Here is a 26,812-nt window from a genome sequence, read left to right on the forward strand (position 1 = left end):
TTATAACATCTACCATAAAGGGACACCCAACTGAGTCCAGCTGATACATTTCTTATCACAAGATGTGATCTTTCATAGAAAGATGTCATTCGTTTTAAAAAAACCCCAATAATGGCTAGTGACAAATTGTTTTTTGATCAAAGTATTAAAAGTGTGTGGTGTCTAATTTATAGGGTCAGACAATAAAATAGATTTTCCAGGTCAATTCAGTAGGGGCTTCAACTCGGCTTTGACTCTGAAACTATTTCATTTACTCTTTGGATGAGCTTTGCCAACAGATACTGAACAGTACCATGTTGATTCTGCTATACTGCAGAAAAAACAGTTGCTATCAACCTGCCTTCCACTGAGGACTTGTATACTGCACGAGTCAAAAAGAGGGCTGTGAAAATATTTACAGACACATCACATCCTAGACACAAACTGCTTCAATTCCTACCCTCAAAATGATGCTATAGAGCACTGCACACCAGAACAATTAGATACAAGAAATTTCTTCTCGAACACCATCACTCTGCTAAAGAAATAATTCCAACACTGTCAAACTATTAAGTCTGCACTACTGTTAATCATCATTCCCATCACCCATCTCCTCTCACAAATGACTGTAGGACTGTAACTTTGTTGTTTGTATCCTTACAATTTCTATTGATTGGTTCCTAATATGTTGATTACTTATTTGCACTTGGACTATCACTAAGTATTGTACCTTGATTCTTGATGAATGTATCTTTTATGTACACTGAGAGCACATGCACCAAAGACAAATTCCTTGTGTGTCCAATCACAAATTATATTCCTTTTCCTATTCTATTTCTCAATGGCTCCTGACCCCAGCAATCATGGCATACTTCTGGGGTAGGTTGTCTAAACTTGATATAGGTGGAACAGCCTTAGAGTGGTTCTACTTATTCATGGCTGGTCACCTCCAAAAAGTATCGCTGGAGGATTTCTGCGTACTTCATGTTGCTAACATGAGGTTCCACAAGGTACTATCCGTGTTTCCCTAAAAATAAGACTGGGTGTTATTTTCTTGTGGGCCCCAAAATAAGCAGTAGTGAGGCCCACTTTAGCTTGCTCACGGTGAGGCAGGGGAGGTGGAGCTGTCCCACATGCCCCACATCGGCTTATCTCAGAGCCCCACCCCCCAGCCAGACCATCCATGCCCGACACCTGTCTCACCTCATTGCTATGGCACTCACACTGCTCAGCTTCCTTCTCCATTGCAGCTGCAAGCAAGCGGAAGTGGGTCGACGGCCATGTGGGTTTGTTATACACAGCTGCTACTGCGAGGCAGGTATTGGGGCATGGATGGCTTGGTTGCGGTGGCCCTGAAGAAAGCCAGTGTGGGAAGCATGGGCAGTTCCATTCCACCGTGCCTCATGGCCATGAAACCACGAGCAACCAGAGGGAAGGGGCAGTGGGTAGTTGCACAGATTCTTAAACCGCCCTGAGTCTACGGAGAGGGGTGACATACAAATCTAATAAATAATAATAATAATAATAATAATAATAATAATAATAATAATAATAAGTAGGGCTTATTTTAGGGGGTAGGGCTTATATTAGGCACACGGAAAACCTAGGTTTTATTTTTTGGGTCTGATTTTCAGAGAAATGGTATTTCTCAAGTTAATGAAGCTGTACAATACAGTATGTGGATGACACATAGTAGTGATGACATGTTTTATTTCCTTTGTCACCGTAGTGAAGCATTAGAATTGCTAGTCATTGCCTGGGTATAGAAATGATTTAGCCGAGGCAAAAAAATAGATGCTCAGTCCAGACAAAAGACATAGCATTTTATCTGGAAGATCTAATTCATAAAGGAGATGCTTCTGTTTCCATCTTTGACATTATAGGCATAATTATCGTCCATAACACAAATGGCATGTGGCACCTTCATCAGTTCAGGCTAATATATCAGTTATAATTGAGATAGCCTCACTACAATAATTTATGTCCTGATTCTACTAGAACTATTTCAATGTTTCCTTCCTGGAAAGAAACAAATGTTTTAGATAAACAATAAAGTAATTCAGCCAGGATGGATTATTTCCCAGATCTGCAGCCCAAATTGCTCCACTATTCTTTAGGTCACATGAGGCAGAGCAATTCTTGGGTGTTTAGCACAATCTAGTGGCTTCTGGACTCCAGCATTCATCATTCCCAAAGGTTCCAACTTTTGTAAAAGGATTTTTTTTGTGTATGAAGAGGTGTAAATGCACAGAATGTATACAAATCTAATATTCCGGATTGTGGGGGCAATAGCCTAGCTCTGTTAAAAAGTGCTATTGCTAACATGTTGTAAGCCGCCCTGAGTCTAAGGAGAAGGGCGGCATAAAAATTGAATAAATAAAATTGAATAAATAAATTCAGAAGCAACTGCCTTTATCCAGAATGAAACTGAAAGCTTTTATGTTGCTGAATACAAATATAAAAGTAACTAGATGGTACAGTTCCATCTGAACTTAACTAGACGCATCTCATTGGCACAATTGCCAGAACTGGTAATTGCAAGATTAAGACTCCCAAAAAGAAGATACTTACAGATCCTTTACATTTATGAATATTTATTATCCGTAGGTCCAAGATGTGCATTCATTCATTTTGTTGTAGAATCACAGTGAACATCTGAGACCCAACTGTGACATAATGTTTTTATTGTTTTCAATACAGCAAGTCCAGAAGTTTCTTTTAAGAGGAGGGAGGAGAAGCACCCCAAACTAATTAGTTTCTATGGCAACTTTCGCCCGTTCTTCGATGCGCTTCTTCCTTGCCAGCAAACGCCGTTCTCGTTCAAATTCTTTCATGCGCATAACATAGCTAACACAAAGGATACAAGCATAAGTCAGTTCAAATTCTATTTGGCCAAACAGGCTTCTCTTGCTGCATATTAATTGGCTTGAATGTCATAATTTTATTTTAAATTATTTAAAATAAATTCACGAGTCTTCAAAATTATTTAAATTATTTAAAAAAAATTTTTTTTTTTCATATTTAAAGTATCAGACATTTTATTACTGAGGCACATTGGTTCCCAGACTTATCTTTTACAGTCAAGGTCTTAGTAGTGTGGTATGTTTCTTAAAGTTCTCTATGCATGCTAGATAACAATGGAGTAATTATTCATTTATGATTTACCCTTGCGCATATAACTTTGCTCAGAGGATTCAGTGATTGTGGCCCTTTAAAGCAAAGTGCTGTAGAATTTAATCAAGGCTTATTAGCATTAAGGAAAAACTACTTGGTTGACTATCATGAGCTCTTCTCTATTTACCATCATGGTATTTATAGTCCTCCCATCTCACCCCAATATATTATGCTACTTTTTTGAAGACTCATTGAATTTTTATGGTGAATTTTTATAGAGCTGGGGTAGCGCAGTGATTAGAGTGGAGCACTGCAGGCTTCAACTAACTGCTAGCTGTAGTTCAGCAGTTCAGATTTCACCACCAGCTCAAGGTTGTCTCAGTTTTCCATCCTTCCGAGGTGAATAAAATGAGGACCCAGATTATTGGGGGCAATACGCTGATTCTGTAAACAGCTTAGAGAGGGCTGTAAAGTACTGTGAAGGGTATACAATGGTACCTCTACCTAAGAATGCCTCTACTTACGAACTTTTCTAGATAAGAACCGGGTGTTCAAGATTTTTTTGCCTCTTCTCAAGAACCATTTTCCACTTAGAAACCTGAGCCTCTGAAAGTGTAACCGGAAAAGGTGGGGAGAAGCCTCCGTGGGGACTCTCTAGGAATTTCCTAGGAGGAAATAGGGCCTCCACCCTTCCTATAGCTTCTCCAATTGTATGCATTATTTGCTTTTACAATGATTCCTATGGGAAAAATTGCTTCTTCTTACAAACTTTTCTACTTAAGAGCCTGGTCACGGAACGAATTAAGTTCGTAAGTAGAGGGACCTCTCTATTAAGTCTAAATGGTATTGTCTAAAGGCTATAGTGGAAACAGAACACATTTCATAAAGGAATTACAGGGATATTTAGAGGCAGTACTTCTAATCCAGGGTAGTTTCTAATTCCTGAAATTTACATAGTTAATTTACATAATGAAGAATAAAGGACAAAATATAGCAACAAAGCAGATTAAAGCCATATGTCTGACTTACTCCAGGTGCTCACAGTACTTCCACTCATGCTCCTGATGTTTACACCCCCTGATTGTAAAAGGATGTTTGTCACGTCTGCACTTCATCCACATTATGTAATGATGGGCACAATAATCCCGGAATTTGTAAGGAATCTGGGCATCATTCATCTCTTGATGTGTTGCTATCATCACTATAGGAGAACAGGAGGAGGAAAAAATGGAAAGGGAGATTAAAATCTAAATGGAAGCTCTTCAAGATTAAGCATTTGGAATTCTCTTAACATGTTGTTTTTGAAAGCATCTTCAACAAGTTAATTGAGAGAATTTGTTCAATAAAAATTTACAGACCACATCAATCTGATGAGAAATTATTGATGTGTGTTCTTTGAATATTATTTTGAAATCAGCTATGGAATCGTTCAGCTATGCCATTCAGTCCATGCTTAATCAGAATGTTAATAAGAATGTCATAAGATATTTATTAAGTGCTTTATTGTATCATGTCTCTATCACTCCCACAATTTATTAAAGAAGTTACTCAATGAGAAAAGGTCCATCAAGATGTACTTGTCAAAGTCTTTATTATTGACGGATGAAAAGGCTTACATAAAATTGGCAGCTAATATCCTAGGAAACAAAAGCATAATTAAAAATCTTGAAGAGTTTGAGCATTTTGCAAAGCTTTTTATAACTGCGATTTACTAAATAGAAATTAAAAAGAATCAAGAATCAAGCATATAAACCTACCTTTTATTTTTTACTTTAGGAGCATGGAAATTGCATATTTTGGAGAAAATAAACTACTGATTATAAATTACATTTAAATATGTCTCCCTATCCTCTGAATTTTTAAAAGCCTTTCAAAATTAGATTTTATACAAAAAATGTTTACCACTTGAGTTATTTTTTGCTGTTCTTTTCCATAACAATATTGGCATATATTTTCCTATAAAAATGTTCATTTGCACTTGAGACCTACTCAGTATTATCAAATTTCTGAATTGTAATACTAACATTATTATATTATCACTCATTTCTTTCAATAATATTTTGTCAGCCACTAATGCAGCATTATGAACTAGCTAACTGGTGATGAACAGGAGTGAAGGTAGAAGCAGCAAGTAAGCTCTGACCCAATGACAGGTTAATATGGGGACGGACTATTTAATGGACCTCACAGACCACTAAAAAGTAAACAGTTTGAGAATAATTGGATTATAGAAATGGCTAAAAGTAATAGGATGAAATTTTAAATAAGACAAATGCAAAATTTCAATGATGGAAAAGATGACCAGGTTAGATTAGTAGCCAGTTGCAAACTGAAGAGCTAGCAATTACAAAAAGGACAAATGAAATTTCAGGCTGCACCACCAATGACAAAAGTACAATTTCCAAATCACAGGAAATAAGTTGTTCCATTTTATTTTACATAGATCAGTTTCTACCTCAAATACAGGGTGCGTTCCAAATGTAATGCAATTGAATTTCCCGCGCTGCTCCTATTGGTCGGAGTAGGACCGAAGCACTTGGAGTAGGTGTGGGGGATGCTAAGCTTTGCCGTGAAACCGGTCTCAGTGCTCTCCAAGCTGTGGAAGAGTCAGGACGTCAGTTATTGTAAACCTCTGCATGCCGACTGTGTCACGAAAAGACCAACCGAGCGGAAATTTCAAGTGAATTTTTGCAACGTATAGAAATTGAACCTGATTATTTGGGTTTTTGAATACGATCCACAAACAAAACGCCAAAGCTCTGAGTGACACACCAACCAGTACCCCAAGCCCAAAAAGGAAAGAATGAGCAAATCAAAAGTGAAAACAATGCCCATTGTCTTTTTCAACAGTAAAGGAGTGGTCCATAAGGAGTTTGTTCCTCAAGGACAGACAGTTAACGCTGCCTATGTGGATGTGCTGGAAAGACTCCGAAAAAGGGTCATCAGCATGAGAAAAGACATCTCTGCTACCTGGCAACTCCATCACAACAACGCCCCTTGCCACAACGCGCTACGAATCTGAGAGTTCCTGGCCAAACACCAGGTGCCAATGCTGCCCCTCCCCCAATAGTCCTGATGTCGCCGCAGCAGACTTCTTTTTGTTCCCTCGGATCAAGGCATGCTGAAAGGAACCCGTTTTTCGTCCATAGAAGAGATCCAATCAGCCGTGAGGAAGACCTTGGAAAAGGTCCCGGAAGACGCCTTTCAGGACACTCATCGGTCATGGCAGAGTTGCTGGAAAAATGTGTAGATGCCCAAGGACAGTACTTTGAAGAATTTTAAGTGTTTGTGCAAATCTATTCAATAAATTACTGTTTTTCAAAAAATTGCATTACTTTTGGAATGCACCCTGTATAATATTCAGTTTATGTATCACACTTAATCCAAAAATAAGAATTTAAATGCCATGAAGAGAAATGGAAGGAGCTGAATAATCTTGAAGTAGGAAAAAAAGACAGCTAACGAAGAGATATACGATATATTCTCCAAATGTATCAACAGATGTAAAATTAAAGGCCTCATATATTTCAAGTAGATATAGGTATATCATTGCCTTATTCTATATACATGCTCAAAAAAATAAAGGGAACACTTAAACAACACAATATAACTCCAAGTAAATGAAACTTCTGTGAAATCAAACTATCCACTTAGGAAGCAACAGATTGACAATCAGTTTCACATGCTGTTGTGCACATTCAACTCTGTATAGAACAAAGTAGTCAATGAGAATATTTCATTCATTCAGATCTAGGATGTGTTATTTGAGTGTTCCATTTATTTTTTTGAGTAGTATATTTTGCAAGCTACCTAGAGTCCATTGGAATGGATTATTGTATTATATATATTTTGATACATTTAAATGACCACTGCAATGGGGCTACCCCTGAAAAGTGGTTCGGAGACTACGACTGGTACAAAATGCAGCCTCAGGAGCTATTACAGGTGTGCCCAGTGGATACACCCTTGTAACATCGATGCTCTGCAAGCTGCACTGATTGGCGATCGTCTCCGAATGCAATTCAAGGTGTTGGTTATCACCAATAAAGCCCTATATGGCTCAGGACCAGATTATCTCCGGGACTGCCTTCTGTAGCACACCTCCCAGTTCACAGAGTCGGCCTTCTCCGGGTCCCATCAAACAATGTCGACTGGCAGGCCCACGTGGAAGGACCTTCTCTAGGGGTTCCGACCCTATAGAACCAACTGCTCCGGAGATTCACACCTTTCCCACCTTACCGGCCTTCTGTAAAGCCATGAAGACCTGGCTGTCCCAGGAGGCCTGGAACCGCTGAGCGAATGGAACTTAGATTGGCTAGGAATTAGAGTGAGTGTATGTATGTTTGCCTAGGGTTCTTATTAATGTTTTTATACTGTTTTCTACATTGTTCTTATTTATTGGAAACTGCCCAGAGCCTTTCAGGAATGGGCGGCATATGAGCTTAACTAATATATAATAAATAAATAATACAAAAGGAAGAAAGTTCTCATTTTGAACAGAAATTTGCAGGGGATTCCCAGTCATCCTCTCCCGGTTGTCTCCTTTTATGGAAGAGGCAATTTGATTTTTCCGTTATGCTTTGAAGGCTTTTTGCTTTCCCATCCAGAGCTGAAGAAGCTTCTTGGATGAGAATTTGAAGGGAAAAAAAACCACGATGAAGTCCAAGTCGCCTCTTTGCCAAAAGCATCTTTGGTGGAATCAAATCTGGTCCCTGTCGATGCATTGATTAAGGGACGATTCTCCCTTGAGAATCCTCCCTTTTCCCTTGAGTACCACTTGTTGAGGGTCAAGAGAAAAGAAGGGTCTTGCCTTCTCTTTCTGCTCAAGATCCCCATGGACAATTGGTGGGCCACTGTGAGACACAGAATGCTGGACTCGATGGGCTGATTCAGCCTGGCTCTTATGTTCTCCCCTAGAGAGCCAGAAAAAAAACCTATGCATCTCAGCACCACATAAACTACTACTATGCTATACATGTTTGACAAATAAATAAATATAAATAAACTACGCCTCCCCGTAGGCAATCCGGCTGAGCAAGAGGCAACCTGGGGACCAAGCTCCGCGCGGTGTCCCTGGGTGGCCGATGGCGAGGGAGGCAGGAGAGCCTGACGCCCTCTAGGTCCCAGCTTCCACGGGTCAAAATCTGCGCGGCCCCAATATTTTCGCAACCCTGGAGGGCCGCCGACGGGCCGCTCAGCCCGTGACTCCTGGAGCTAGCAAGGCGGAGCTCAGCGCGGGGTGACCTTCCTAGTCCGCGACCCGCTCCGGCGCTGCTCACCGCGTTCCTTGCGCTCGGGGAGGCCAAGGAGGGGGTCGAAGGTGGGCAGGGCGGAAGGGTCGGGCTCCACCTCCGCGTCCCCCCAAATACCGGCGGGCTAAATGAGCCCCCATTGCCGCCAAGGACTCTGCCCGCTGCTTCGGTTGGCTTCTGCTGTTTGCTTTTCCCCCCCCCCTTTCCTCTCTTCCCCGGAACCGGAAGCGGCCGCGGAGTCCGCCTTAAAAGTTCTCGACTCTGGAAGCGCCCAGGATTTCTTCGCGGCCTTGGTGCGTCACTTCCGGATTTGGTTCTCGAGGAACCCTCGGCGTCGGCTTTTTTTACGACTGCGCGATAGAAAGAAAATTGCACGCGGGGTTTCGTTTCGGCCGTTTTCTGCCCCTGCAAATTCACCCGAGTGGGAATAGGGGAAAAGAATCCAGAACCGCAGTGCATTTTTTTTAAACCCCCCCAATAATTTATTTCTTTTCATTTGTCAACATTTGCTTATTTGACCCCTATGACAATTATTAAAGTGTTGTACCTCATGATTCTTACAAATGTATCTTTTCTTTTATGTACACTGAGAGCATATGGACCAAGACAAATTCTTTGTGTGTGCAATCACACTTGGCCAATAAAGAAAAAAAATGATCGAGGGTCCAATTGGATTTGGAAGTGTCCTTTGCCTTTTGAAAGCCCATGCAGGAAAAATAGTTTGCAAATAGCCTTGCAACATGGCTTACAATTAAAATTCAGTTTTGTATAGTTGCTTGCTGCTTACGGACACATTTTACGGCCAAATTTGAAGAGAACACTGCAAAAATGCCAGAAATTTCTGCCTTTCTACCTGCCTTATTAATTAGTGATAGTCCTCCATTTCAGCTTTTCTGATGTTCAAGAAGTTGTCTCTGTTTGGAGGAATATAGCAATAGCATTTTGTCATTTATACAAATGGTCCTTGACGTAGGACCACAATTGGGTTTGTGTTGCTAAGTGAAGCATTTGTTAAGTGAATTTTGCCCCATTTTATGTTCTTTCTTGCCACAGATGTTAAGTGAATAACTGCAGTTGTACACAATTGTTAGTTGCAGTTGTCAGGTACACTGCAATTGTAAGGTACACAGTTCTGCCCAATGAATGTATCTGGTGTGATAGTATGTGTGTGACTTTTTGATTTTAAATGTTTAGTTTTAAGAATTTTTTTAAAGTTAATATCCTATTAATTGGCCTAGAATGTTTTATTTATAGTATTTTTTACTAAAATGTTGTAAGCCGCCCCGAGTCCACGGAGAAGGGCGGCGTATAAGTCCAATAAATAAATAAATAATACGTGTAAGTAATAACTATATTACTGGTTTTCCCATTGACTATTGTCAGGCTACAGATGATGATCACATGGTCCCAGGACACTCATAAATATGAGTCAGTTGTCAAGCCTCTGAATTTTGATCATGTGACCATAGGGATGCTGCGGCAGTCATAAGTGTGGAAAACAGTCGTAAATCACTTTTCAGCACTATAACTGGTCACTAAATGAACTATTGTAAATTGAGGGCTAACCTGTTGTAAGTCGAGGAGTACCTGACTTACTTCATAGTGCTTCGGAGGTCTCCTCTAAGCAGTTTACAGAATTAGCATATTGCCCCCAAAAATTCAGGTTCTCATTTTACCAATCTTGGAAGGATGGAGGTCTGAGTCAACCTTGAGTCGGTTAGAATCGTTGGAATCAAATTCCTGCATTGTTAGAATTAGTTGCCAATACAACATTCTTAACCACTGTGCCATAACGGCTCTATTATTATTAATATTGGATCAAAAATGGAGAAACATTCTAGCGGTGTTTGTCAAAGCATTGTCAATGGTTTTGGCATTTTTAAAAAATACTTTATTGTGCAATTATCCCAGCAGAATCTACAAGTTATTTATTTATTTTATTTATTTATTTATTAGATTTGTATGCCGCCCCTCTCTGTAGACTCGGGGCGGCTCACAACACAATAAAACAGTTCATGACAAATCTAATAATTATAATTTAAAATATTTTAAAAAACCCATTACTAAGCAAACATACATACAAACAAACAAACATACCATGCATAAATTGTATATGCCCGGGGGAGATGTCTCAGTTCCCCCATGCCTGACGACAAAGGTGGGTTTTAAGGAGCTTACGAAAGGCAAGGAGAGTAGGGGCAGTTCTAATCTCTGGGGGGAGCTGGTTCCAGAGAGTCGGGGCCGCCACAGAGAAGGCTCTTCCCCTGGGGCCCACCAACCGACATTGTTTAGTTGACGGGACCCGGAGAAGGCCCACTCTGTGGGACCTAATCGGTCGCTGGGATTCATGCGGCAGAAGGCGGTCTCGGAGATATTCTGGTCCGATGCCATGAAGGGCTTTAAAGGTCATAACCACCACTCCTTAGATCAGAACAATAAGATACCTATAGGAGACAAAATCCAAATGGCTTTGCCAAATGGCTCTGTTAACTGAAATAAAAAGAGTCTAGGCTAGGGTGGAATATGGCAAAGTGCAACATAATCTGGAGAGATTAGAGATTTTATAACTTTTTAGGGAATACAACAATTTCCATTTTGCTTTACTTAAAAGTAGCTGTTCTACCTGCATATCAGCAAAGTTATGATGATATTGAGCTTAAATGGACTCCAGAAGATGGTAGAGAACATGAAGGCCTAGAGGAACATTGTCCATGGGGTCATGATGGGTCGGACACAACTTTGCAACTAACAATAACAACAACATGATATTGAAAGCAGTCTTAGTGAACAAGTGACAATATTGTTTCATGCAGAGGGCTAGTTTTATGAGAAGAAAATTTATGAAAAGTATACTGCATATATAAGCTATTACTAAAAGTCCTGCTTGGACAGAATTATCTAGGTAGCCAAGGCAATTATTCATACAAATAAGCATTATACTGAGAATTCTCTACTAAATTTGGAAAAGAGAAACCCCCTTGAATTAGGAGATGCCTACAAAGGAACTCATTGCACACAGTCCTCTTCCTTCTCACACACAAACCTAACTGGTGAACTGCAGTGAATGTCATTCCACAGTCCCTCTTTATATAGGACAGCACAATCTTCACCATTTGCCCCTGCATTATTGGGTTCACGATGTCTCCAGCTTCTGAAAAAGAGACAGAATTCATTTTCTTTTCTTAAATTCTGCTGATTGTAATATTATCTTCCTTTTTTGAGATCCTTTATACTGCCTGGACACATAGTATTACAGAAAAGTATAATTGGTAACTTATATAGTATTGGCAAACTAAATACCTGTTGAAGGAGTATTTCCTTTTGTTTTTGCCATTTTTCCATAACATAAGTTTATAAATATCTTCCATTTCATAAAACTACAAGTTTTAGATAAATACAAGTACAGTATTAAGTAAATAAGAAAGATCTAAAAGATAAATCCTCCAAAAAAGAACACAAGAGGGCGTTAAACTATCACTATACCATAATGAGACAAAATAGGAGAATTCCAAATTAATGTTGTCAATTATGAGACGGTTCCTACAATGTCTTCTTTCAACGTTGCTGATTTAGCCACTGTTCACCTGTTACATAAGTCAGATTTCATTGACCCAGGTCTACATCTTTTCCATATCCATCCATTTATCATATCCATTTGTGACAACATAAACTGGACATGAAATTCTGGATACATTGATGTGAAAAATTTGGGTACTGGTGGTAATTAAGATAATGGGCAATTTTTTTCCAGTCTTCAGCTTTTAGTTGATTTTGTAATATGCTTGTATATTAATTAAAATGCTTTTTATTATTTAGCATTGGTTTTTTTCTTGTTAATCAGGGTGTTAGGAAAGTAAATAATTGAATGAATACTCTTTGCTTTAGTGTCTGCAAAAGCACTCAAACTAGGGAAGCATCCCCAACCCCTGGGCCATAGCCCACTATCAGGCCATGGCCTGTTTGAAATTGGGCTGCACAAGTTCCCATTTGCAAGTTTCCCGTGCAAAGTTCCCCTCTCATGAGCAGCTCCCATTTGCCCTCCCGTCACGCGAGCAGTGGCCATTTGTGCTTGTGTGCAAAGCTCTGTGTGAGCAACAGACACTTGCCTATCACTAATGCAAAGGAAGCTGTGTGCACCTGCCTGCCACTCAAAAGAAACTATTCCTTCTCCCCACTGCTGGGCCGCTAAGGCAGAACGGTTGGGGACAGCTGAGCTAGAGTAAATACGATTCCAGATAGTCCAGTTAGCAAGGTTCTAATCTGTGTGACTCCTAAAATGTCTGTCTGTCTGTCTGTCACGCACATACACACATACCGTTCTCCCAGTGGTGATCCATCAACCCAACGCCAAGTTCCTTCTGTCTCTTTATCACTTAAGCCAAGCCAGATGGACTGTTTTAAAATCTGAGCCACAAAATCCTAGGAGGAAACATCTCTGTTCAAATGCCATGCAAGTGAAAGTTGCAGCCTGCCTGCCAGCATCTGCCTACCTCTCTCTTGTACCATGCCATTCTAGCATTTTGGGTGTCTTACAGAGCATAGAATATACTAACAAAACATTCATTCATTCATTCATTCATTCATTCATTTATCGGATTTGTATGCCGCCCCTCTCCATGGACTCAATTTCACAATTTCAAAGCAAATAATGTGAGAAAGCCTCAGTGGTGACTAAAAGCAAAAACGAATAAAATAATAATAAAACAAAACAAAAATGGTACAACGCTTAAATGAAGAGCATGCTTCAGAGATAGTTCCATTTTCAATAGTTTTCTGAAAGCCTGTAGGGAGGGGCTGACTGATTTCCACTGAGTTGGACATTCTAAAACTTTAGTGCTGCCACAGAAATGAAGTGCATTCTAATTTTGGTCCTATTCGGCTTGGGCTCTAACTCAATGTTTCCCAACCTTGGCAACTTGAAGACATTTGGACTTCAATTCCCAGAATACCCCAGCCAGCGAATGCTGGCTGGGGAATTCTGGGAGTTGAAGTCCAGATTTCTTCAAGTTGCCACAGCTGGGAAACACTGCTCTAACTGAAACAAAAGTAGGCGGGGCCCAGAGACTGGAAACCAGTGCATGACTACAAACTCCATATTACAGTACATGCTTCTGTCACTGGAACCTAGTAAGTACGTGAGCTGCCACATTCTGGATCAGTTATCAGTGGCATTTCTATATAGATTGGAACAGGGGTGAAATGTTCCTGGTTCACTCGTGCCTGTCAGTTATTGGAGAACTGGTCGCAAAGGCAATGTGAGGCTCCGCCCACCTGCCCGGATGCCACCATGGGAGAGCTTGCTATTCATTAAATAGCTTAGTGTGGCCAGTTATAAAATGCCCATTTATCTGGGTCTTTTTTCATTTCTGTGTTGGAGAAAAGCTAAATGCACATTTAAAGGGCAACAAAGAGATGCACCAAACTCCAATTCTGGGCTGACATTTAACAATTGTCCTGATTGGACAGCCCTATATTTATGCTGTGAGCCTCCCCGAGTCTGTGGAGAGGGGCGGCATACAAATCTAATTAATAATAATAATAATAATAATAATAATAATAATAATAATCAGAAGGGATATTTTTTATTAGATTTTTCAGCTCACCTTTATTACTTGGTTAAAAATTCTGTTTTTATATGTAGCACCACAGCATCAAACAAAGCGTACAGTCACCATAGGCTTCCCTGCTTAATTATTTAATTGTTACAGGAAACAGGAAATTCTACTTAGAACAAAATCATTTAGAGTATACACCATAGACCCAGACTTGTTAACACTGCCATTTACTGGCTAAATATTACTGTAGTTGTTGGATAAAGATACAAGAAAACTGTATCTAACACTTCATAAGCAATTTCAGGCAGCAAACATAAATAATAATCCTTGCCTCTTCTAGTTTCTCCACAACAACCATGTGAAGTTGTGGGGGGGGGGAGGGCATGGCCGCATGGGGTTCCCCTCCTTCCATGGGGGTCTGGTTCAATCAGAACCAGATTGATACTGCCCTGGAGGGACAGGGAAGAAGGAGACATTGTCAGCAAGTGGAGGGCTGCAACACCCCCAGAACTGTTAAAGAGTCCTAGACTGGTGGCTCAGAAAAACGGCTTGCAAAGGCCATCCAAGCCACAGCAGCTGTGAATGGAAGGATGGATTAAGTTTGAAGCTTGGAATCATCTAGAGAAGAAAGGGAACGTAAGCAAAATGCTGGAGGAAAAACAGAAATTCAATTTGGTGAGTTTTCTTTTGCTTGAGATTTGAGACTTTTACCTTAACAGGAAGGAGTGAAATGCTGAAAGTGCCAAGAAGAATAATAAGTGGCTAACTGGCAAATAGAGGACTTTTAGAAAGAATTGAGAAAGCAGTAACTAAAACCCAATCTTGTAGAATTTTGAGAATTTTGGAATCAATTGTAATCAAGGAACTATTGGATTTAATTTAGACTGGTTTAATTTTGCTCAAAGTATACAAAGGGAATGAACAAAGAAAAGTTTCTTTTTTACAGAAAACAAGAGCACCATCTCCTGGCTAAAGGATTTATTTAAAAAAACCCCTGTGCATAGTGATTATTTATACAGCTGCTGACCTTGTGCTGAGAGCCTTGAAAAATACTAGTGAGCCTTTATGTTTTTATGCTTTTATTGGAGATAGAGGGGTTTTTTTTCATCTGCTGGCTGAAAGAACTTGGAATGAGCTTTAAAAGACCAGACATAAACATTAAAAGGGACATTTTATACTGCTTATGAAAAATTAATACTAAGCTATGGTATGAATATTTTACACAGCTGGATTTATAATAGAGGCTTAACTAAGATACTAACAGGCAAGTAAATTTGAAGATTTTGTGAAGATTTAAGAAGAGACTTTATGGAATTTGAGGATGGAATCAGAAAGCAAATACAGAAAGTACTGGATAACAATGAAGTTTCTAAAAATGATGATAACAAGGACATTACTATGGACTCTGGCAATATTATGACCAAAACTATAGAACAAGGAGTTGGAGAAGAAGAATTGAAAGAAAACAGCTGGAAGAAAGCACAGAGAATGACAGAAATGAAAATGGCCAGATCAATGATTATAATAAAGGCCAGGATGATTACACTGGGGTGAACAGTGGAAAAGAAAAAACAGGGTATCGACAGAGGTATTGGACAAGGGAAATTAAGAAAGAAATAGTATATAGAGGGAAGGGACTGAGAAGAATAGAACTAATGCAATTAACATACACTAAAAGGAGAAAAGGAGAAAGGAAAGGGGGGAAATATTGGGGATACAAAACAACAAGGAAGAAATCAGGGGAGTCTAGGAAAAGTGAATGGAATTTTAAATATATATACCATATATTGTATATATACAGTGATACCTTGTCATACAAACTTTTCGAGATATAAACCTGGGGTTTAAGATTTTTTTGCCTCTTCTTACAAATTATTTTCACCTTACAAACCCAAGCCGACGCCACTGGCATGCCCCGCCACCGAACTTCTGTTGCCAGCGCGCCCGTTTTTGCGCTGCTGGGATTCCCCTGAGCGTCCCCTCCATGGGAAACACCACCTCCAGACTTCCGTGTTTTTGCGATGCTGCAGGGGAATCCCAGCAGTGCAAAAACGAGCGCTTCGCTGGCAACGGAAGTCTGGAGGTGGGGTTTCCCAGTGAGGGGAGCCTCAGCGAAGTGACAGCATCACAAAAACACGGAAGTCCGGAGATGGGGTTTCGAGGACTTCCGTGTTTTTGTGATGCTGAAATTTCACTGATGCTCCCTTCACTGGGAAACCCCACCTCCGGACTTCCGTTGCCAACGAAGCGCTCGTTTTTGCGATGCTGGGATTCCCCTGCAGCATCGCAAAAACACAGAAGTCCAGAGGTGGGGTTTCCCATTCAGGGGAGCCTCAGAGGAGTCCCAGCAGTGCAAAAACGGGTGCTTCAGCTGGCAAAAGGGGTGAATTTTGGGCTTGCACGCATTAATTGCTTTTCTATTGGTTCCTATGGGAAACATTGTTTCATCTTACAAACTTTTCACCTTAAGAACCTCGTCTCAGAACCAATTAAGTTTGTAAGACAAGGTATCACTGTATATATAGTGTATATATATTCCAAGATATAGATTAACAGCCCAAACTGATTTTCACAATGCACAAAGCTAACATGAAGTTAGCTAGTTTATGGTTCATTGAGTCTATATGAACACAATTAGCATAGGGCTAAAAGAGGCAAGGACAAAACAGTATTAATAATAATAATAGTAATTTATTAGATTTGTATGCTGCCCCTCTCCGAAGACTCGGGGCTTAGTCTGATCTATGGACTTCCTGCCTAAATGAAAATAGTAATAGTAACTAGTAATATTTTTACTGGTGTGTATTTATATATGAGCACAGCACAAATCCAAGTTTTTAAATACTTACTATGTGAAGTGGTATATAAGACTAAGTGCTATTTCTAAGTGCTATTAACTAAGGTGCTAATACTTGGTTTCCCTTTTCAGATTCTACAGAGGAGGCAGGCAGTGGGAAAAGGTTAAGATGAGGAAGTTGTACTACAAAGAAGGTGTACAAAAATAGTTATTATTTGCAGGAATATGTAGCGTTTACCTGCTCTTGCTTGTTATTAATAATGACAAGGTGAGAATCACAATTAACACATTTTTGTCTTGCCATCTCCCAATTTTCTTCTGTCTCAGAGAAGTAGTAAACATGTGTCCGAAACCTTCGCCATGGAATATCTGAAACAGGAAAGTTGTACAGAAGAATTGTTTTAAAAATGGGGGCAGAGACTCCGGGAATAAAAAAATTGGTGGATTGAAGACAGATCAATAAAAAACCAAGCTGGCAACATGATAGATTAGAACAGTGTTTCCCAACCTTGGCAACTTGAAGCTATCTGGACTTCAACTCCCAGAATTCCCCAGCCAGCGAATGCTGGCTGGGGAATTCTGGGAGTTGAAGTCCAGATAGCTTCAAGTTGCCAAGGTTGGGAAACACTGGATTAGAAGAATGAAGAACTGGCGAGAAGACCAGCTCTTTGTACCTGTCTGAAAAAAGGAGAGGACCAGAAAAAACCCTCAACTACTCCAAATTGTTGGGCCTTGCAAAGAAATTGCAAGGCAGCAATTTGCAAACGGTTTTAAGCACTGAGAGATGATGAAATAATCATGTTACTCAAACCTTGGTCATCACTTTAAAAAGAGCACTAAGCTTGTATCCTTTCTTTTCTAATGACGTTTGGAAACTGCTTGTTAACTAGTTTTCATCTAATAGAAAATTTTGGAGTGATAAATTTGAAAATATATGCATAACCAGGCTAAAACAGAAATTAAATAATCTTCTTCTATGTAACCTATGTAAGATGCTGAATCAGATTACAAATCGTTTCCTTTTAACTTTGAGTGGTCCTTGATTACAGCTAGATTTTATTGGTCAGCATCATGTGTTTGAGACATACTGTAGTTTAAATTCTAATCACTTTAATCTATGTATATAAAAAAGCAAAATGATAATTTAATGCCCTGTTTTCTGCCAAATAAGACATCTCCTGATGTCTTTTGAGTGCATGGCAGTAAGGCCAAGTGCTTATTTCAGGGTTCCAAAAAATATGTCTTATATTTCTTATTTTCGGGGATACATGGTATCGGACAGGCACCGGACTAGATTATCTCAGGGACCGCCTTCTGCTGCACGAATCCCAGCGACCGGTTTGGTCCCACAGAGTGGGTCTTCTCCGAGTCCCGTCAACTAAACAATGCCGCTTGGCGGGACCCAGGGGAAGAGCCTTCTCTGGAACCAACTCCCCCCAGAGATTAGAATTGCCCCCACCCTCCTTGCCTTTTGTAAGCTCCTTAAAACCCACCTCGGCCGCCAGGCATGGGGGAATTGAGATGCTCTTTCCCCCTGGGCCTTTACAATTTAATGTGTGGTATGTCTGTATGTATGTTTGGGTTTTTTTATATTAATGGGTTTTTAAATCATTTTTAGTATTATTGGATTATTATTGTACATTGTTTTATTACTGTTGTTAGCCGCCCCTAGTCTCCGGAGAGGGGCGGCATACAAATCCAATAAATAAATAAATGAATGAATGAATGAATGAATGAATGAATGAATGAATGAATGGTAGGACTTCACAACAGAGTGTTCGAGTGTTGGATGCTATAGCCTGGCAGGTGAAAGAGAGGAAGATTTAACGTTTGTAGCTCTTCTCACCATTAATTCTTCCATTGTGTTCCTTTCCTGCTTTGTTGATTGGACCAAAGGTAGATGACATAATAAAGATTGGGGAAGGAATATCCTGCACCGTAAACTTCATTTGCTCTATCAAATGCAATTCCCCTACAGTCCCGCCCCCTTTCCCTTCTCCCATCTCTCTTTGAAGATTAGACCTCTGACAGGACCTTTAGATATTTCCAAGTCTTTTGTGATATTGTCCAGAAATGTTAATCCTATAAATTCATGCTCGTGGAGTTTGCGAATATATATATTTCTCAGAGATATAATGTGACCCGATTTTGGTTGAGTTCACACATTACACTTGACTAAACTATATTGTAATATGTTTGGTTTGGTCTTAGTTGGTTGTCTGAACCCCAGTCAAAGAGATTCTTCTGTGGAAATGTATTAGGTTTGCTTTAACCTAAGCCTAAAGCTTCCTTCCTACTTTATTTTTGAAGCATATGTTAAATGGAGGCTTTTGTTTATGAACTCTGGTCTCTTATTGCTTTTCCTGATGTCATCTTGACTTGTTTTTTAATATTTACCTCTGCAATTTTGCGTATCTATTTTTTTTTCTATTCTGCGTAGCTGTTCTTCCATTTTCTGCAGGCTGACTTTTCTCTTCTCATCAAATTGTTGTTCTAAGCCTTTGAATCTGGCTATAACACTGGTCTCTAGGTCTGTGAAATTGAATAGTACTGCGGAAGCATCACAGACCTCTTTTGTGGAGCTCAAATTTAGCGATTGGAGTTCTGAAAATATTGAAATACCTGGAAGGAAAAGAAAGAAATATATAATTTCACGAACTATACTGTATTCTCACGTGTAGTTGCAGGACCCAAAGCAGGAGTCTAGTGATTGAGAGTAATCTGGGTGCTTTTGCATGAGGACTATTTTTCCCAAACCATTTCTCAGCACTCGGATTCCACCGGGTTAACTAAGACTATGCTGATGGAATTGTTTATGAAATATTTCCCATTTAATTTTAAAAGGCGGGAATTATGCTGGAAATGGGCTGTAGATCAAAACCAGTTGGCGAAAGAGCAATCTGGGAAAGCCATACATTAATATTCACTCCTCCCCAGCTGGCCGATACCATCCTTCATGTGTTTAAGCACAACTAATGTTTCTTCTCCACTAAATGTCATTGCCCTCCCCCATTGCTATCACGTCGTGGAACTGGCATGTCCATGGGGGTTGCTTCACTAGTTTTTGGTAATCACTCACTTGAGAGGAGGAGGATGAAACTAAGGAAGACACAGATACCAGTGAGGATCAAGAGAACACTAACTCGGTTTCTTTTACAGTACTTTTTCCATTGGGCTGGAGAAAAGATGGATGGACCTGCAGGGAAAGAGAACCTCAATTGATACAGCTTGGATTTAAATTCCAAAAGAGAGAGGGGGGGGGGGAGGGAGGGAGGGAGGGAGAGAGAGAGAGAGAGAGGGAGAATGAGAATGAGAATTAAACCCAGACAAGGGCTTGGTTGTGCAATCACCCTGTTTCATTCACAATTGTTTACAAGAATATACGTCTATTCAGGCATCACATATGATCCAGAAAGGAGAGTAAAATAACTTTGCCATGCCTTTTGATAGGGGAATACTTTCTCACAGGCTTTCCACATTAACAGACCAAATATTTCTGTCTTATGTTGAAATCCATAGCACTATTATCCCAGAGTGTATGCATTTTTTTAAAAATTGAAGCAAGTAGAGAACATCAGACAGTCAGTGTTCATTCTGTCTTGAAGGTAAGTCACTAGTTAAATATCCTATGTTCTCATCCCTCACTTGTGTGGCTTATGAATTAACACAATTCTTCTCACCTTCCACACAAAAGAAGGACTGATTCTGTTTCTACCACAATCCACATATCTGGTTGTGTCCATTATCTACCTTTATCCACTATCTTGTCAAAAACAAAAACAACAATCCAACTTCTGAAAGGTTGCTGTGTAGTAGGGTTGGGGGAAAGGAAGCTTAATTGCAAAAAAGCAAAACAAAACAAAACAAGTAGCAATAGCACTTATATACCACTTCATAGTTTTTACAGCCCTCTGTAAGCAGTTTATAGAACCAGCATATTGCCCCCAACAATCTTGGTCATCATTTTACCGATCTCAGAAAGTTTGAAGGCTGAGTCAACCTTGAGCTGGTCGGGATTGAACTCCTGGCAGTGAGATGAATTATCTTAAAATACTGCATTATAACCACCGTGCCACCAGGGCTAGTAAAAGAAAGGCTCTCAATAGCTCCAGGTTCTTGGTGATATAGCAACAAATCTGTGGGCAGAAGGGCTTCTCCTGTAAACTTTGCTGTTATGGTGACATGATGGCATAGGTCTGACAGCATGCTAAATTTGCATTAGAGAATCCTTTGTGAGCAGTGATTTGGGTGTGAAGGAAGATTAGGTTTGAAGAAGTACTAGGAAATTGAAACCTCCATGGACAAGATCGTGAGTCCCATGGATGAGTAGTATAAATCAAATTGGCCTCCGGCTGGAGTTTATAGATTTTGAAAGAAAAAACCCCCAATCCTTCATTTAGTAAAATGCAGGATAATACATCAGGCTGAATATAGAATGATACTTCTCTTGGGCAGACTGTTTGCAGACTACAGAGCATTCTGTACTGAATTGAAAAAGATTTGAGCTGAAAATATGGAGTGAATTGAAAAAGGTTATTCCTATAAGAGGTTTAGAAAATCTTCTCTGTAAATATTGTTTTTTCCTTCCATATGAATAGTCACCAGAGAGGGCACCAAAACCTCAAGCAATAAAGTGTTTCCTTTCCATATTAGAGAAATAGAACATGACAGGAAGCATTTTTCAAACACACAGTGTATATAAAAATTGAAAACTTGTATACCACAATTTACTTTTCAGAATGTTGAAGTGCAACTGTAGCTCAAAATTGCACACAACATAGGAATGTTTAAAAGTAGCAAATGAAATCTATGTTTTAAGGGAACATACCCACAATATAATAGGAAGAAATAGATTGAAATAGCAACTCTAGAAAATGTGCTTTGCAAAGACAAATGTGCATGGAAATTGATATATTTTCAGACTGACCCGCCCTTCTGAATTTGCAAGATACAGTAATAAGAAACTGAAAAGTAATGAATGGGAAAAACAAGTGTGAGTTTATCTTCATTAGTTGTTTACAATGACACTGCAATGGCCTGGCAATTCCAATTTTACTCCCCAGTTCATGATATTGATATCCAAATTATTATTATTATTATTATTATTATTATTATTATTATTATTATTATTAAACATTTATTTATAATGTCCTTTTAACAAAGGGCATGACAGGAAGCCATATACAACTAACAAAGAGAAACAGTAGACAATACACACCCTTAGTTAAAACACTACTGTTTCAGTTCTTCAAAATATGTGTCAACCTAAAACAAAACATCAAAGAGAGTGAAGACAGTTATTTCCATTGCCAAAGCTGAGGTTGGATTCTGTTGAAGATTCTTAGGAAGGAAAGACTCTGAGTGACATTGAAACAGATTTAGTAATACAGATATCATACCGGTAACAGTCTTCATATCAGGATCCAATGGTATAGCTGGTGTCTTCTTTTCACAAGGTAGCGATATGCTGTCATAGTTAGTTTCCACGCTGCAGTCATCGTAATCTGTTCCAGAGTGAATGGAATAAGTTAATCTCAGGATTATGAAAATTTTTGCACAAGGATTGTGCACAATGTGCACAACATTCTTTAGATGCATGCTACCAGGGGTGGGTTCCAAATTTTTTTACTGCCACTCTGTGGCCGTGGCTTACTTTGTGGGCATGGTTTGATGGTCATGTGATGGTTGGTGTGACTTTGTGATTATGTGACTGGGTGAGGGAGTCATGTGTCTGGGTGGTCATGTGTCTGGGTGGTCATGTGACTGGGTGGGCATGGCCAACTTGATGTCACTCATGTCAAGGGTTAGAGTTAGGGTACCTGGATTCTCTTCGCCTCAAAGGCCTCAACGAGATACAATTTCCCTATCTATTCATTACTACTGAACATCCAAAATATACTATTTAATCTTACGTATATATGCCATGTGTGTACATACATATTACACACAGGCACACAAAAAGATACATTATATGCTATATATACTGTATATGTATCTACATACACAGCACACACACACACACACACACACACACCTTCTAAAACTACACATATAACCTCACTGCATTTGGAAAAACACACCCAGAGTCCACTTTCTGCCATACATTTAGCCATAACGTCTGTACATTAGAACATTCCACACGCCTTCAGATATTCTTCCCTAGCTTGCACATGATTGTTAGAGCCAGGAAATGTCATGGGTTGAGTAAAATGTGGGGAAACTCACTTAACAATGCTCTTGTTAGCAACCAAAATTTTGGATTCAATTGTGGTCAAGGACTATCTCTGCCTTCCTCTGCATGGCAGCCTTGTCCTAGTAAACTCTTTCTCCTCTCTAGGTAATTTTCCTCTCTGTTAGAGGCCCAAAAATAATCCAAACAATGTAAGCACATGGTTGGATTCGATGACCTCTGAGATATCTTCCAGCCCTAAATTGCTGTGCTATTTCAAAGTGTCTTCTGAAGTCATGTCTGGTGACAGAGTTTGTGGTGCTTTCTTCCTTTCTCTTCCTCTTTCCCTTTGTATTGGTTTGTAAATAGGTTGATCTGAATTTATTTTATTATTGGTCACTGTTTGGCAGAAATGGGGCAGAAAGGGTGTCAGTAGCAACTGAGTGTTCTCCCTTGGGTATCTTTTGAAAGGTGATGGGTTCCTTCGTCACACAACTCATGCTTCCTCACCAGACGGAGCGGTGGGAAGGAGGAACGCTTGGGGCTCATCTATGTCACTTCCGGTTCCGGGTCACAGGGGTGAGCCCTCCCACACGCTGGGCGTGGCTTTCATGTTTGGATGAAGGCGTGTCACGTTTCACCCTTACAAAACAAGGAGTTACACCCATTAGTTGCCCAGGTATGTTGTGTCAGGTATTCCGCCCCATTTAGTTTCCTCTGCAGGTCTCTTTTTTTTGTAATTCAATAAAGTGACCTGTTTTCATCCAGCTCTGGTGTTTGAGTGTTCATTCCCCGTCCAACGCAATAAGGGAACATACACACAATATAATAGGAAGAAGTAGATTAAAATAGCAACTCTAGAAAATGTGCTTTGCAAAGACAAATGTGCATGGAAATTGACATATTTTCAGACTGACACCCCACCTTCTGAATTTGCAAGATAATAATAAACTGAAAAGTAATGAATGGGAAAAACAACTGTGAGTTTATCGTCATTAGTTGTTTACAATGACACTGCAAGGGCCTGGCAATTCCAATTTTACTCCCCAGTTCATGATATTTGTTGAATCCTATGTAAATAGTTGCCTATGTAAAACGCTGTATCCAGGCAAGCTGTGTAAAAATAGGAGTCGCGCCTGATTGGCTCAGACACTGACAGTTCTCTTTTGGCGGGAGCCGCAAAAGTATAAAAGGGCGCCTGTTCTCTGTTAAAATTCAGACGCGTTCCAGCTGAATGTCACTTGTCTTAAAGAGCTGTAATAAAGGAACCGTCTTGTTAGCCTCCTGTCTCTGGACTCTTCAATATTGATATCCAAATTAATAATAATAATAATAATAATAATAATAATAATAATAATAATAACAACAACAACAACAATAACAATAACAATTTATAATGTCCTTTTAACAAAGGGCATGACAGCAAGCCATATACAACTAACAAAGACAGACAGTAGACCATACACACACTTAGTTAAAACACAACTAATAAAACTATTTAACTATTTACAATTTAAGAATCTTTACACTACTGTTTCAGTTCTTCAAAATATGTGTCAACCTAAAACAAAATATCAAAGAGAGTGAAGACAGTTCTTTCCATTGCCAAAGCTGAGGTTGGATTCTGTTGAAGATTCCTAGGAAGGAAAGACTCTGAGTGACATTGAAACAGATTTAGTAATACAGATATCATACCGGTAAGAGTCTTCATATCAGGATCCAATGGTGTAGCTGGTGTCTTCTTTTCACAAGGTAGAGATATACTGTCATAGTTAGTTTCCACGCTGCAGTCATCGTAATCTGTTCCAGAGTGAATGGAATAAGTTAATCTCAGGATTATGAAAATATCCTTTTCTCTTTCTTTTTCTCTTTTTCTCTTTTCTTTCTTTCTTCTCTGACTTTTTCTTAATGCCCTATATGAGCCCTACTGATTGATATGTGGATTTTATTCATATGTATCTTCATGTGATCTGCTACCTCTGCTATAAGCTATAAGTCTTGGATACCTTAACAATTGAATGGTTAATATCATGGAGGTAATAAAAATGATGCAGGAGGCATTAAATTGTTTGTGGTTTTTTGTTAGTTTGGTTCAGGAGTCAGCAGCCTTAAACACTGAAAGAGCCATTTGGACCCATTTTCCACAGAAAACAAAACACTGAGAGCCACAAAACCTGGGTGAGCATAGCCAATCCGACATCACACACACTCTCACCCAGTCACATGAAACCCTTTCATTTCCTTCCTTCCTTCCTCCTTCCCTCCCTCCTGATTTTACCTTCCTTCCTTTCTTCCCCCTCCTCTGATTTCACCTTCCTTCCTCCTGCCCTGGTTTTACCTTCCTTCCCTCGCCTTCCTTCCTCCCTCATCTGATTTTACCTTCCTTCCTCCCTCCCTCCTCTTCCTCTCCCTGTCCCTTCCTTCTTTTCTCTTTCCTCTCTCTCTTCCTCTTCCTCTCTCTCTCTCTCTCTCTCACACACACACACACACACTGCTACCTGGTCTAGACACAAAATATCTGTTGTTACAGAAGTTTTCATTTCTCTCTATAATACACTTGATAGTCAATGCCCTATCTCTCAACCATGTAAAGCCTATGCATATTTACTTGTCAGTAAGGTTATTATTTTCAGTGGGATTTACTCTTAATAAATGATTGCAGGCAGACAGTTAGCTCCATTGTTCAGTGTTCTGTCGGGCTCTCTGGTAGACTCCTCCCAAAAATTCACAGGTACAAATTGCAGACACACACATGTTTGAAAATTCAAAACAATGTTCTTTATAATGAAAATTCACTTAAACTAAGCCCTCTTTTGGTATAGTCTCCAAACAAACTGGTAATTTGTACAAGTCCCTTATCAGTTCTGTGATACTTATCTTGCAGCTGTGAGGCAATTCACAGTCCTTCTTTCACAAAGTGAAACACACTTTGCTGTGGTTTAGTTTCAAAGCGAGGAAAAATCAGCACACAAAAGGTCAAAGTCAGTAAAGCAGCCACGAAACTCAACGATCAGATAATCCTCCACAATGGCCAAACCCACAGGCTGCTCGCAAATATTTCCAACTTGTCTACATTTTGTTTGTCGCAAACTGTTGATATGCATATGGTTCTTGGCCATTGTCTGATCCCTGTATGCACCCCCCTTCCTGTGTTCCTTAATGATTCCTCTTTGTCAATGTTTTTAACTGCCCAGGAACTACATTATGCCCGGTATTATGAATGGGGTCCCAAGTCATATCGTCTCCCTTCTGGAGCAATGTCATTATATACCCCTCACGTTGCCATAGGAGCAGATGTGGCGTGTGCCCGTATTGTTAACTGTTCCAGCCATCAATCCCACCCACGCTGCTTGAAATTGTCACCTGCCATGTGGAAGCGCAATTGCTCAACCATTCAAAATGTATCATTTGCCTATGGTCATGTTCTGCTTCCCCCAGGATGGTTTTTTACATGTGGTGACAGGACCTTCAACTATATTCCAGCAAACCTATCTGAAACCATTTGTAGCCTGACCCGCCTAGTTCCTGTTCTCCCCTCCAAGCAAGATGTACTTTTGTCTCACCAACATCGGTAACGCAGAACTGTTATTCCCTTGGATAACACCTGTGATGATAGCATTGTCTTATTGAACAAAGCTGAATATATTTCTTTAACTGCCTCACTTGTAGGAGTGCCCGCTTTGGCAGCGTACAATCAGCGTTTGATAGGAAAGCTTGCTTGTACCTTGGCAAAAGATATTAACAGAACCTCCATCGCCTTGACTGCTTTAAATGAAGAGCAATCTGACCTGAGACATGCGATATTAGATAACAGGGCTGCCATTGACTTTTTATTGTTACTGCACCATCGAGGCTGTCAGGCAGTTAAGAACATGTGTTGTTTCAATCTCACTGATAACTCTGCCACCATTGAAGAACAGATTAAAGGGATGAAACAATTGTTGGA

At 39.8% G+C, this 26,812-nt stretch overlaps 2 protein-coding genes across 2 annotated transcripts; both read right to left on the reverse strand.

The window, feature by feature from the left end:
• Positions 1 to 2,556: 2,556 nt before the first annotated feature.
• Positions 2,557 to 8,553, reverse strand: NDUFB7 (NADH:ubiquinone oxidoreductase subunit B7). The gene is given in 4 exon segments (XM_070739610.1): positions 2,557 to 2,826; positions 4,123 to 4,294; positions 8,373 to 8,454; positions 8,456 to 8,553. Coding segments are annotated over 4 exon segments (384 nt in total). The 5' UTR covers positions 8,486 to 8,553; the 3' UTR covers positions 2,557 to 2,726.
• A 2,775-nt stretch (positions 8,554 to 11,328) lies between these two features.
• LOC139159435 (C-type lectin domain family 4 member A-like) lies at positions 11,329 to 25,985 on the reverse strand. Its single transcript, XM_070736751.1, has 8 exons — positions 25,904 to 25,985; positions 24,562 to 24,666; positions 22,097 to 22,201; positions 19,777 to 19,893; positions 19,095 to 19,319; positions 16,936 to 17,066; positions 12,661 to 12,764; positions 11,329 to 11,496 (listed from the first exon to the last, which is right to left on the reverse strand). Exons 1-8 carry the CDS (start codon positions 25,983 to 25,985, stop codon positions 11,352 to 11,354), a joined length of 1,014 nt encoding a protein of 337 aa, XP_070592852.1. The 3' UTR covers positions 11,329 to 11,351.
• Between the last annotated feature and the right edge of the window lie 827 nt (positions 25,986 to 26,812).

Source organism: Erythrolamprus reginae, chromosome 2 (assembly GCF_031021105.1).
Source record: "Erythrolamprus reginae isolate rEryReg1 chromosome 2, rEryReg1.hap1, whole genome shotgun sequence".
In the NCBI taxonomy this organism is placed as follows: domain Eukaryota; kingdom Metazoa; phylum Chordata; class Lepidosauria; order Squamata; family Dipsadidae; genus Erythrolamprus; species Erythrolamprus reginae.

Coding starts and splice junctions, on each gene's coding strand:
- LOC139159435 (XM_070736751.1), bottom strand. CDS start 25,985: ATGGCCAAGAACCATATGCATATCAACAGTTTGCGACAAACAAAATGT. Junction 19,320..19,776: donor TTTCATCCTCCTCCTCTCAA/GTGAGTGATTAC, acceptor TTTTCCTTCCAG/GTATTTCAATATTTTCAGAA. Junction 11,497..12,660: donor GGATCACCACTGGGAGAACG/GTATGTGTGTAT, acceptor TCTCTTTTTCAG/AAGCTGGAGACATCGTGAAC.